General features: G+C 41.5%; 1 protein-coding gene and 1 pseudogene across 1 annotated transcript; one reads left to right on the top strand and one right to left on the bottom strand.

Annotated features, from left to right (window-relative positions):
* Nucleotides 1-2077: 2077 nt before the first annotated feature.
* On the bottom strand, nt 2078-8103 carry LOC139475681 (uncharacterized; annotated as a pseudogene).
* A 1207-nt stretch (nt 8104-9310) lies between these two features.
* LOC139473812 (uncharacterized) lies at nt 9311-10375 on the top strand. The gene has a single exon (XM_071256572.1). The coding sequence runs from the start codon at nt 9311-9313 to the stop codon at nt 10373-10375; it is 1065 nt and encodes a 354-aa protein (XP_071112673.1).
* Nucleotides 10376-11939: the final 1564 nt, after the last annotated feature.

The raw sequence follows: 11939 nt of genomic DNA, 5'->3' as shown, positions 1-11939 counted from the left end.
CATGGCTATTTTCCCTGACCAAGAAATGTAAGTAAACTTTATATATTTACCCGGCAGACTGTTCTGTATGTACGTTTAATAACAAGCCCATATAGGCTAATATAGTCGTTTTGCTGTCATTGAAATACAATGTGATGGACGAATATATATGACGTGTCATGTATTGATTGCATAGTGTCACACTATGATGTGCTGTAGAAAGACCGTTGCGAATAGGGGCGATACATTATTTCAGCGACAGCTTCAAAACCAGGTATATTTTTTTTTCAAAGTTATAAGCCTGAAATTTTATAAAGAAAAACCCGTTGCGACAATGTATTTTTCGTGGTAGGCAATGTTTTTGTTCATCAGTTTAAAGCTTAATTATGTTTTTCAAGAATAGTTAGGGACAATTTGGGGTAGTTTTTTTTCGCTAAAACCCCAGACCCCAGGATACCAAATGGTCGGTCCCTAAGTAGAACGACACATACACGGTATGGCGTACACTTATGTGGTCAAAAGAAAGTATACACCCATGTATACTAAAACTGAACCAATCAAGAAATGGTGATTCGATGGTGATGTATTTGTTACGGATGTTTGCCCGGCAGTTTACATCCAAGCATTGGATTTTCTACGTTTTCTGTGAATGAAAATACATAAGAATTAAAAGTATGGCATCTTTTGTGCAATATTCTCTTTCCCTTCGTTTTGACCTGAATATGTCAATAGTAAATGTAAAACGCCAATACAAGTCTTGATATTCCGCCGAAACAGATTCCATGAGGGCAAAATAGCTATGAAAATTATAGGAATGGACCACTGAAACTCAGGGATGACACCAGGTGTTCGCGAAAAGGGAAAGACTGTCCTGTCCTGCCCTACCCATCAAAAACCGCAATTCACACAATTTGCATAAAAATAAGTGTTTATTGCCTGGCGCCGATCCTCGCATATATTTTATACACAGGATAACGTTAATAATACTTCTCAGCCACACGATTTATCACGATAGAACACGGCAAGCCTATAGTACACTGGATAACAGGGGATGTATGCCATATGGGATTTACAATGACCTATAACACTATTGGTTAGATGTAACGTTATGATAAATACAGATGTAATGGCACACAGACATGGCGACCGACGTGTTGCTTTGTTTGTTGTTAACACCGCAATCATCATTATCCCCGCTATACGACGGCGGTCTGTATCTTTTAGCACAGAACAACATGGCTCTACAGTTGTTTATTCCCAGCTCGTTAAAATGCTGGAATGTTTTGCCCATTGCTGAAATAATGCTTAAAGGGCGTAAAACCCAACTCACTCTGTAGATGCAAGAACACAAAAACTCTGAAACGCTCGCATCACAGGGAATTTATTGTCAGTGTCATATCGTTAAACGTTTCACACGGAAAGTTTCGTTTGCATCACGAACTGTTAACGTTGAAATGATGCCTCCAGTGACGAAGTGACGAGGTGACGAGGTTTAGAAAACTACAATACAAAGTAAAAGAAATTTAGTTTGTGACATTTAGACCTTAATTTTCTATATAAACATGTTTTTGACATTTCTTAAAATGTATGCATTAATTTCACGTTTTCAACTCAAGAAGTACAATAGCATATAAATGCATTTACCTATCATCACAAAATGTCAGAAAGACAAAAAGAAAACTTACATTTGTGCTCCAACATACTTTCATACAGACTTAACAATCGGCAGGCAACATGGAGGATCACACAGCACATGTTCATCTAATGCATGGAGATTGTGTGCTCACACCTGATCACATGACAGGAAGAAGTGAAACTGAGGCTTCAATATACATTTCAGATTATACAAAAAAACTCATTGCTGAAACCTGGGTTTGAACTCACAACCAGCAACCTTACTGGAAATCAAAACTACATTTTTATCCTCTGGACTATAGAGAAGCATGAGAGATCCTGAACAAATTAACATCATAAACCTAATCAATAGAAAAAACTTTCATCTTGGCATATTCACACTCAGCCCTTTAAAAACACTTAAGGTGTTTGACAGATAAAGGAAATGTAAGATGTAACTATGATATTCAACTGCAGTACATAACTATTCAGCATCAGCTGGGACAAGCAGGACAAGTTTGTGAATTGGCCTTCGAAGTTCCGAGTCTTTGTCTTGAGTACCACACTTCTCACTTTGCCAGCAATGTCAGGTTCAGTTCTACTGACACGAGCCATGGACCAGGCACTTCTGGGGAAATTGTCATCTTTGATAAGTACAACATCATTATACTGAAGGTTGCGATGTGCAGTGTGCCATTTCTGACTGTGTTGCAGTGAACAGAGATATTCCTTCTTCCAGCTGGACCAGAAGACCTCAGCTAGGTGTTGTACCCGTCTCCATCGACGACGTGCATAGACATCATGAAACACTCCAGGAGGTGGGATATAAGCACTTGCTTTTACCATAAGCAGATGATTTGGCGAGATTGGGTGGAGGTCCTTGGGATCACTGGATACAGTTGTAAGAGGCCTTGAATTGAGAATGGCCTCAACTTCACAGAGTAAAGTTCTATACAGCTCATCATCAAGGCGTTCACCAAATTCTTGTAGGGGTGGATTGAGAACGTTCCGAACCGACCTTATCAATCTTTCATATGCACCTCCCATGTGACTAGCTGAGGGCGGATTAAACTTCCAGATGATGTTTTGTTTGAGGAAGTAAGAATGAGTTTTAGACTGATCTATATCTTCAATTGCCTGACGAAGTTCTCTGGATCCACTTACGAAGTTTGTACCATTGTCGCAAAAGATTTTTTTGACAGGTCCTCTACGAGCAATGAAACGGCGAAGCGAATTTATGAATGAGTCGGTGTCTAGAGAATTGGCAGTCTCTATATGCACAGTTCTACTAGCAAGACAAGTGAATAGAACTCCATACCGTTTCACATTCTTGCGTCCTTCCTTGACAGTATGAGGTCCAAAAAAATCAAGTCCAGTAGACGTGAAAGGTGGTGATGGCTGAACACGGCTTGCAGGAAAATCAGACATCATCTGCACACTGGTTGGCTTCTTAAATCTTCTACAAACCACACATTTGTTCAAGATACTTCTCACAGCAGAGTTGGCATTGGGAATCCAATACTCTTCCCTCAAAGCAGATATGACATGATTTCTGCCAACATGCCCTAAACTCTCGTGGATCTGGCGAACAATGAGTAAAGCTACATGACTTTTATGAGGCAGTAGAACTGGATACTTCATCCCATCCAAAAAATCAGCCTTGCTTAACCGTCCACCCACACATAGCAAACCATTGATGATGACTGGATTCAAACATCGAATTGAACTATTTCTTGGCAACTTGAATGAAATGTCTTGGTTTCTGCGTCCTGAAAGCATGGCAACTTCAGGTTCATATACTGCTTTCTGAACAAATGTGAGTATACTGCTTTCTGAATCTTTAAGCTCTTGAACAGTCAATGGTGCATTCACTGAGCATCTGTCTTTCATTTCAGCACTGTTTTGCTTAGATTTCATTTGAAGAAATTTGACGAATCTGCGGTAGATTGCCACTGATCTTTTCAACTGATACCAGGAAGAATAATGATGGATAAGTCTATACACAATATCTACATTGCAGGAAGATTTCATTTCGTGTGAAGTTGTGATACCTAAAGTTTGATTCAGTGATTCAGTGATTAGTGAAATTCAGATACAGGAAATTCAGAATCTGGCAGTCTCAAGAATGATGGTCCATCAAACCAGTCTTTGCATGTCAAGAATTTTGAACAGCTAGATCCTCTGGAAGCAACGTCAGCTGGATTGGATTTAGAAGCTATGTACTTCCACTGTTGGGGATTAGTATAATCTCTAATCAACTTCACTCTGTTGGTAACAAAGATTGGAAACCTGCTCCTCATTGCTAATGTAATGAAGAACAGTAGTGGAGTCTGTATAGTAAGTGATACTATCAATATCCAGATCCAGTTCCTTCAGCAAAAACTGACCAATCTTCACAGAAACAGTAGCTGCTGTCAACTCTAATCGTGGAATTGTCTGATGTTTCAAGGGAGCTAGTCTAGTTTTTCCAAGAAGTAGAGAAGTGTGAATGCTTCCATTGACATCGAATAATCTGATGTAGGCAGAACAACCATAGCCTGTAGTACTAGCATCTGAAAATATATGAAGCTGCCGAGAAGCAACTTTGCCAAAGAATGGAGGTTCCAGACATCTTCTTACTGTCAAACCATTGAGCAATTCCATATCCTGAAGCCATTCCAACCAACGGCACGTGTATTCAGGTCCGACATCCTCATCCCAGTCAAGAGATTTGTCCTTGCACAGATCTTGAAGTATCTTCTTTGCTGGCAGCAACACAGGGGATACAAGCCCAAGGGGGTCATATAGTGATGATACCATGGACAGAATTCCTCTTCTAGTGAATGTTTTTTTCAGGCAGGTCCACCATATACTTAAAACTATCCGAGGCAATGTCCCATTGCATGCCCAGTGCTCTTTCCATTGGAACAACATCATAGCTAAGATCAACAGCTTGTATTTCCTTTGAACGGTGCTCTTGAGGAATTGTAAATAGCACTGCTTTGCTGTTGTGTGTAAACTTTGTTAGATTGAAACCACCATCTGCACATGCCTGTCTCAGGTTTCTAATCAAATCAGTTGCTATTTCATCGTTTTCTACAGACTTCAAACAATCGTCCACGTAGAAGTTCCTTCCGATGGTTTGTGCAACTTTGTCATCATATTTGCCTCTTGCTTTAGTTGTAGTACTTCTCAAAGCATAATTTGCAATCATTGGAGAAGAAACAGTTCCAAAGGTGTGCACTGTCATGTGGTACTCTTTCAGTTCATTGTTGACGTCACCATCAGGCCACCATAGAAAACGTAAATAGTCCTGATGCTTCTGAGGAACTTTCACCTGATGGAACATTGATTCCACATCTCTCATAAAAGCAACTTGATCTGATCAAAATCAAGTCAAAACACCAATGAGAGAGTTGGCTAAGTCCGGGTCTTGGAGAAGAACATCATTAATTGACAACCCATCAGATTTGGCACTGCAGTCAAAGACGACTCTTATTTTGTTAGATTTTTTAGGATGATAAACTCCATGATGGGGTAGGTACCAAAGATGTCCAGGCTTACCAAGTAGCTCGTCTTTAGGAATTTCAGTTGCATATCCTTTAGCCAATATTGTGCTCATGAATTTCACATAATCTTTGTGGTAAGTATCATTCTTTCACATTTTCTTATTTTGCCACATAATTCTTTTCACAGCTTGTTCTCTATTACAGGGCATCAAACTATCATGTCTGAATGGAAGAGGTATTTCAAAATGACCATCCATAAACCTCAGATTTTCTTCAGTCTCCTTCATGAAACGTTGATCTTCAGCAGAATAACCACGCTCGCCAGGAGTTTTCCCAATGTCTTGCTCATTGAAATCGAGTTCAAACAATCGAAGTACAGCATCAGGTGAAACACATTCCATAATCTTCTCGTTTTCTTTCAGGACAATTGTGTTGCAAACAACAGTTTTATCTTGAGCGTTACACATGATTTGAAGAGGTCCATTAATTGTCCACCCATGCTTGTACCTCATTGCAAAAGGTCCATTGCCTTGTGTGGAAATAACTTCCAGTGGTCGAAGAGCGGCTGCACAGTTAATTCCGATGAGAAGTCCGATATCAAGATCGGGTAGGTATCGTGGCAGCATATTTGAAACATCCTTAAGATGTGGCATTTTCATCAACAGGTCAGGTTTAAGAATGTGATTGTGGTCAACAGGCATGACTTCCTTACAAAATGTGCCTTGCAAACTTAGAGAATGGTTGTCTGCAAGGTCAGAGATAACTAGATCACATACCGCTTGTGTACTGATGAAATCAGTTCCATTCATCGTTTGCAGCTTCAATGTTGTCGGGGTAGAACTGGCAGAGAGTTTGTCCTTAAGGTCTTCAGTAATGAAGCATCCTGTGCTGCCATTATCCAACACGGCATACGTTGTAACAACCTTGTCACTTCCTTTCTGTCTCACTTTAACTGGAAGAATAGGCTGCAGGATGGTGTAAGACACATTAGAACGTTGAGAACCACAGAATGTAGCACCTGTAGTTACCTGTTATACAGAAGTGTCATCACTGGTCTTCTCTTCTGTTGAGTCAGAGAGTTGCTGCCTCCTGATTGGCTGAAAGTTACTATCATGCAGAGCATTTGGGTGACGCTTACTGCAATATTTACAAGTCCTCTTCTTCATGCAACCCTTGGATGTGTTATTCAAGCCATAGCAACTGAATCACCTGTTGGTTTCTTTTATATATGCCCGCCTTTCATCTAAGGTTTACTGTAGAAATGTCTTACAGTCATCAAGGTCATGTGATTGCTTACAAAATTAACATCAGAGAGAACTGTGTTTAGTTGTGTCAGTAGAAAACTTGAGTTGCAAAAGTAGTTGAATGAGACTTGTTCTTATCAGGATGCTTATCCTTACGATTAGTGTCTTCAGGTTTGTAAGAAAGAGCCTGCTTACCAAAGGTTGGTTCATTGGCAGATCTTGCAGCAAAGTCTATGAAATTAATCAGGTCCTTGAAAACAATGTCCTTTCGTTCATCCATTCTCAGCTTGGTCACACGATCCCTCCACTTGGATTGGAGAAACAGCGGTAGCTTTTGAACAATGGACTGCATATTTGGGGCATGGTTAAGAACATTCATGTGAGATATGCTTTGCACTACATGATAGCATTTGCTGAGATGAACAGACAACTGTTTCAAGCCTTTATGATCATCATTCCTCAAATTAGGCCAAGAGTGAACTTTGTTCAGGTATGCAGAAGAAACTTTATATGGATCACCATACTCCTTACAAAGCATGTCTCTTGCGACAGTGTAACCAACAGAGGTATCCATGTGAATGCAACCAGAAATAAGTTCTTTTGGCTCACCGTGCAGTTGCTGGTCCAGGTAATACAATCTGTCTGCATCACTTGCTGTGTGTGGGATGATCCGAGCATCAAATGCCATCAGAAATGCTGAAAACTCGGTAGGATCTCCACTGAACTTGGATAACTCTGGTTTGGGGAGAAACATAGCGTTTACCATCTGCTTCTGAGTTTCTACAACAACATTCCCAAACATCGAAGACTGACTAACAGGTGGGACGAAATATTCCTGTTGGTAATTACTTTGAAGGGACAAATACAGTTGCAGAAGGATTGAACACAGGACAACTTGACTGACTACAATGTCCAGACTCTGATACTGTTTGATCAACACTAACGCTATTCATAGGTGGAAAATTGTTACCAGATTGAGGCAAAGGACTAGAGAAGAACGAAGTTTGCTTTGTCTCACCGTGCTCCATTTTGATATGTTTTACCTCTCCATTGGTTCGTTGACCTTCTATCTGAGCAAACACCTTTTCCCTGGCTGTTGACTTGGCGATCTGGATGTCTAATTGAAGTTCTTTCACCTTCATCTGTGCATCTGTGCTTCGAACATGGACTTCATCTGCGCATCTGTGCTTCGAACATGGACTTCTCTGCACTCTCTGAGTATGTAAAGATTTGATTGAAGAGCTATGTGATAATTTTGAATTCAGAGAATACTTTGACGTATTTAATATTACTGAACTGTTCTTTGATACAGAATTATCTTCAACTTTATTTGTCATTTTTTTTTCAACAAACTGAATCATCATTGTGTCTCTAAAGTTCAGGAAAGAACAAAGTTTCTTCTCAGCTCTCTTCATGACACTAGCTTTCTCATCTTTCTCAAGTTCACTGCAAGAAATATCTACACATGTTCTGTAAGAGAAAAACAAATCATTAAATCTATCAAAACCAGTTTTGACCAAATGTAAATTGTCATAATTGTCCATCAAACGATCAAGTTCATTTTTCTTCTTTGTACAAGCTGAAAGAGCAGCAACAGTTTTAGCTGTCATTAAGCGTAAATGTTCACTGATTCCCTTTTCTGTTAAAGTTCTCTGTTGACGTAAACGTCTACTATCATCATTCGCACCATCCAAAGGATTCTCACGAAGAAAGTTTTTCTCAACGTTCTGTCCATCAGGGACGTTACAAACATGAACACTGTCGTCTTGTGATGCCATTATCTCACATTAGCACAACACAAGTTCAAGATCACAATACTGGATCACGATATCAAATGTTCACACAATCTTCTTGGTTTACCAGTACAATCATTGAACACTGTTGACCTTCCAATCTTCCAAGGGTTGTTCTTATACAGTCAACACTTGTCAAAACATGTACTGTTAACCTCTACAGTCGTTAAACACTGCTGGCCCTCCGCACACTCCATGAACATCACGGCGGCGTTAACGTTAATATATGCAGCCTGCCTATCAGGGTCTGCAATTTTTTCTAAACAAATGTAGATGCAAGAACACAAAAACTCTGAAACGCTCGCATCACAGGGAATGTATTGTCAGTGTCATATCGTTAAACGTTTCACACGGAAAGTTTCGTTTGCATCACGAACTGTTAACGTTGAAATGATGCCTCCAGTGACGAAGTGACGAGATGACGAGGTGACGAGGTTTAGAAAACTACAATACAAACTAAAAGAAATTTAGTTTGTGACATTTAGACCTTAATTTTCTATATAAACATGTTTTTGACATTTCTTAAAATGTAGGCATTGATTTCACTTTTTCAACTCAAGAAGTACAATAGCATATAAATGCATTTACCTATCATCACAAAATGTCAGAAAGACAAAAAGAAAACTTACATTTGTGCTCCAACATACTTTCATACAGACTGTAACAATCGGCAGGCAACATGGAGGATCACACAGCACATATACATCTAATGCATGGAGATTGTGTGCTCACACCTGATCACATGACAGGAAGAAGTGAAACTGAGGCTTCAATACACATTTCAGATTATACAAAAAACTCATTGCTAAAACCTTGGTTAGAACTCACAACCAGCAACCTTACTGGAATACAAAACTACATCTTTATCCTCTGGACCACAGAGAAGCATGAAACATTCTGAACAAATTAACATCATAAACCTAATCAATAGAAAAAACTTTCATCTTGGCATATTCACACTCACTAACTCATGAATTCATCTGCAGTTGTCATTTCCTATACAATATCTGTCTGGTTCACAACAATATAATGCCGAGGTGGCCAGGTGACCTTGTACCATCAGTCATTATGAAAGTCAAAGTTAGTCTTACACAATCCGTTCCTACTGTTTCAGCTGGTTGCCTGGATATCATAGCCCAGCCGGATACCTTCAACAGACGTCTCTTTAGTCCAATCAGTCAAGAAAGCAAGTATGCTTGGATATATCACCAGGTCAAAGCTTGTCGCCATGTTGTGGTTGGCATGTGTGATAACAACTGTTCTGTACATTGCTTCAAGAAGAAATAAGCCCATGAAACAAAATACCATGGTGCTGGTCGACACACATAAGAACGAACACCGAGACGGAAGTCCACAGTCCGGAGAGCAGGACAAAGTCCGGACAATCTCAGGTACCTCGGAGCATGTCTTGCTCGTGCTTTTCTCCACGTGGATTAACAAAAAGGGGAAAGAGCACGTGCAGCGTAGTGTGCTTGGAACATGGCGGACCTGGCTGACGCACATCAAACCAGTGTTGCTCACTGACGACCCGGATGCAAGGCTGAACGCTGAGAAGTCCGGGTGGCAGGTGAGGGGGGTGGGGGAGACAGGGTGTGGCAATACCAGCATGCCCACTCTGAGAGGCATGTTCAATGACATTATCGCACAGTATAAAGGAACTGCAGACCTATTTGGGTTTGCAAACGGTGATCTGGTCTTTGACGATGGCCTGCTTACCACAATGCAGGCACTTGTTAAACAGGAGAGTGATGTATTGAGGTCACGGCCTGTGATGGTGTTGGGCAAAAGGACGAACGTGGACATGAAGGACAACGTCACTGTCACCGACGTCAGTCAGGTGAAAGGTCACGCATCACGTGGACGCTACCCCGGAGAGGGTTCCTCTGACTTCTTCTTCACGAATCACCTGTTTCCGTGGGATCGCGTACCAGAGATTGTCATTGGACGAGTAGGATTCGGAATGTGGATTGTGGCATATGCGCGAGCGAATAACGTGACCCTTTATGACGTCACGAAGACCGTGACTGCAGTTCATATGACTACAAAAGAAGGTATTTTTGAGTCCGGTAAAAGTGCCAACGCTTGGTGTAATCATAAGTTGGTAAACGCCAATCACATGCGGCCAAAGAACTATGCGTGTGGTTGGATTGATTGTGCTAGGAGACGTTCCATGTACTCGGCCGACGGCTCTGTTACCTTCACTGATGTTAAAAACAGTACCCTAATGAAAGGATGTCATTTGTGTGGATATAACTAAAATTGATATATACTCTTCAAAAAAAGAAACTTGACACTGACTTTCAAAATGTAATATAATGCGATTGTTTCAAAATAGGACACAGAAACCATAATTGAAACACTGTTTGAAGATAAATTTACACAATGTTCAAAACATTAATCGTGTCACCTAGACAGACACACGTACACGATACAGTTAGTGTCACGGGGGTTCAGAAAATGTCAGTATCGGTTTGCCCACCACGTGTATCAATCACCGCTTCACACCGACGACCCATAGATGCAATCAAGTTGTCAATAACACGCTGTTGGATGGGCTGCAATTCATGCTGAAGTGCATCAAGAAGCGCCGGAAGTGTTTGAGTCGGTGGATTCCTTCTGCGAACGCGTCGATCCAACTCGTCCCACAGATGCTCAATCGGGGACAAATCTGGTGACCGGGCTGGCCAAGGTAATGTCTGGATGTTGTTGTGCTGTAAGAAGTCCTGACAAACACGTGCAATATGCGGTCGAGCGTTGTCCTGCTGGAACTGTCCGCCATGAACGTTGACGTGAGGAAGAACGTAAGGCTGTAGGATCAAGTCTCGCACACCTGTAAATGCACCTGCCACATGCACGAGAGGCGTCCTACCACCGTGATGAATTCCGGCCCATACCATGACGCTCCCGCCGCCAAATGGGAAAACCTGCTGCACACAGTTGGGGGCGTAATGTTCACCCCGACGTCTGTAGACACGTGCGCGCCCATCAGCACGTGTGAGTAGGAAACGGGACTCGTCAGTAAACAGTACATTTCTCCACCTTGCACGTGCCCTTCTAACCCTCTGTTGGCACCAGATGACGTGGGGTCAATACATGATGTCGAACAGGTCTTCGTGCAAAAAGTCCAGCCTCCCTCAGTCTGTTGCGTACCTTTTGATCTGATATTCTGCGTACCCCAGGGATCTGTGTGGTTGTAGACGTGGCTGTGGTAGTGTGGTCTCGGAGGTGTCGCAGCCGGATGTATCGATCTTGTGCTTGGGTTGTCACCCTTGCTCTTTCTGACCTTGGTCTGTCGTCAACTCTGTTGGTGTTGTTGTATCGGGTCCACAGTGCGGAGATTGTCTGTCTGGATACGCCAAAGTGCCTGGCCACTTCTTGCTGAGTTGCTCCAGCTTGTAATCTCCCAATGACGTTGTTCCGCTGAGCTGCATTCAGTCTTGGCATTCTGTCACCGCCTCTACTGCCGTTATAAGGACTGTATGAACAGCCGTTGATGTGGATTTTCATACCCATTCAGCAGGGGGGCCTACATACCTAAATGCAGGATCCTGTGCTGCACGTTTTTTTACAGGCGGTTGCGTTTGGATGAAGCTGTAAAATTGATCCCCAAACGTTACGTTTATGTGCTTTGCATGTGTTTTTACAAATTATAGACACATCGTCTTTCTGTTTGGCTTATTTGGTTCTCATTTAATGTAATTATTTTAGATATTTGGCAAAAAGTGGTTTTACATATATCAAGTTTCTTTTTTTGAAGAGTATATTTGCCATGAACATCCGGGTTACAATTGGTCTTCACAACTCAGGCTTGTCGAAAGAGG

Source organism: Haliotis cracherodii, unplaced genomic scaffold (assembly GCF_022045235.1).
Source record: "Haliotis cracherodii isolate W230 unplaced genomic scaffold, xgHalCrac1.p SCAF_3, whole genome shotgun sequence".
Lineage (NCBI taxonomy): Eukaryota > Metazoa > Mollusca > Gastropoda > Lepetellida > Haliotidae > Haliotis > Haliotis cracherodii.
Note: the sequence above shows the minus strand (reverse complement) of the source record. Positions and strands in the feature narration are given on the sequence as shown.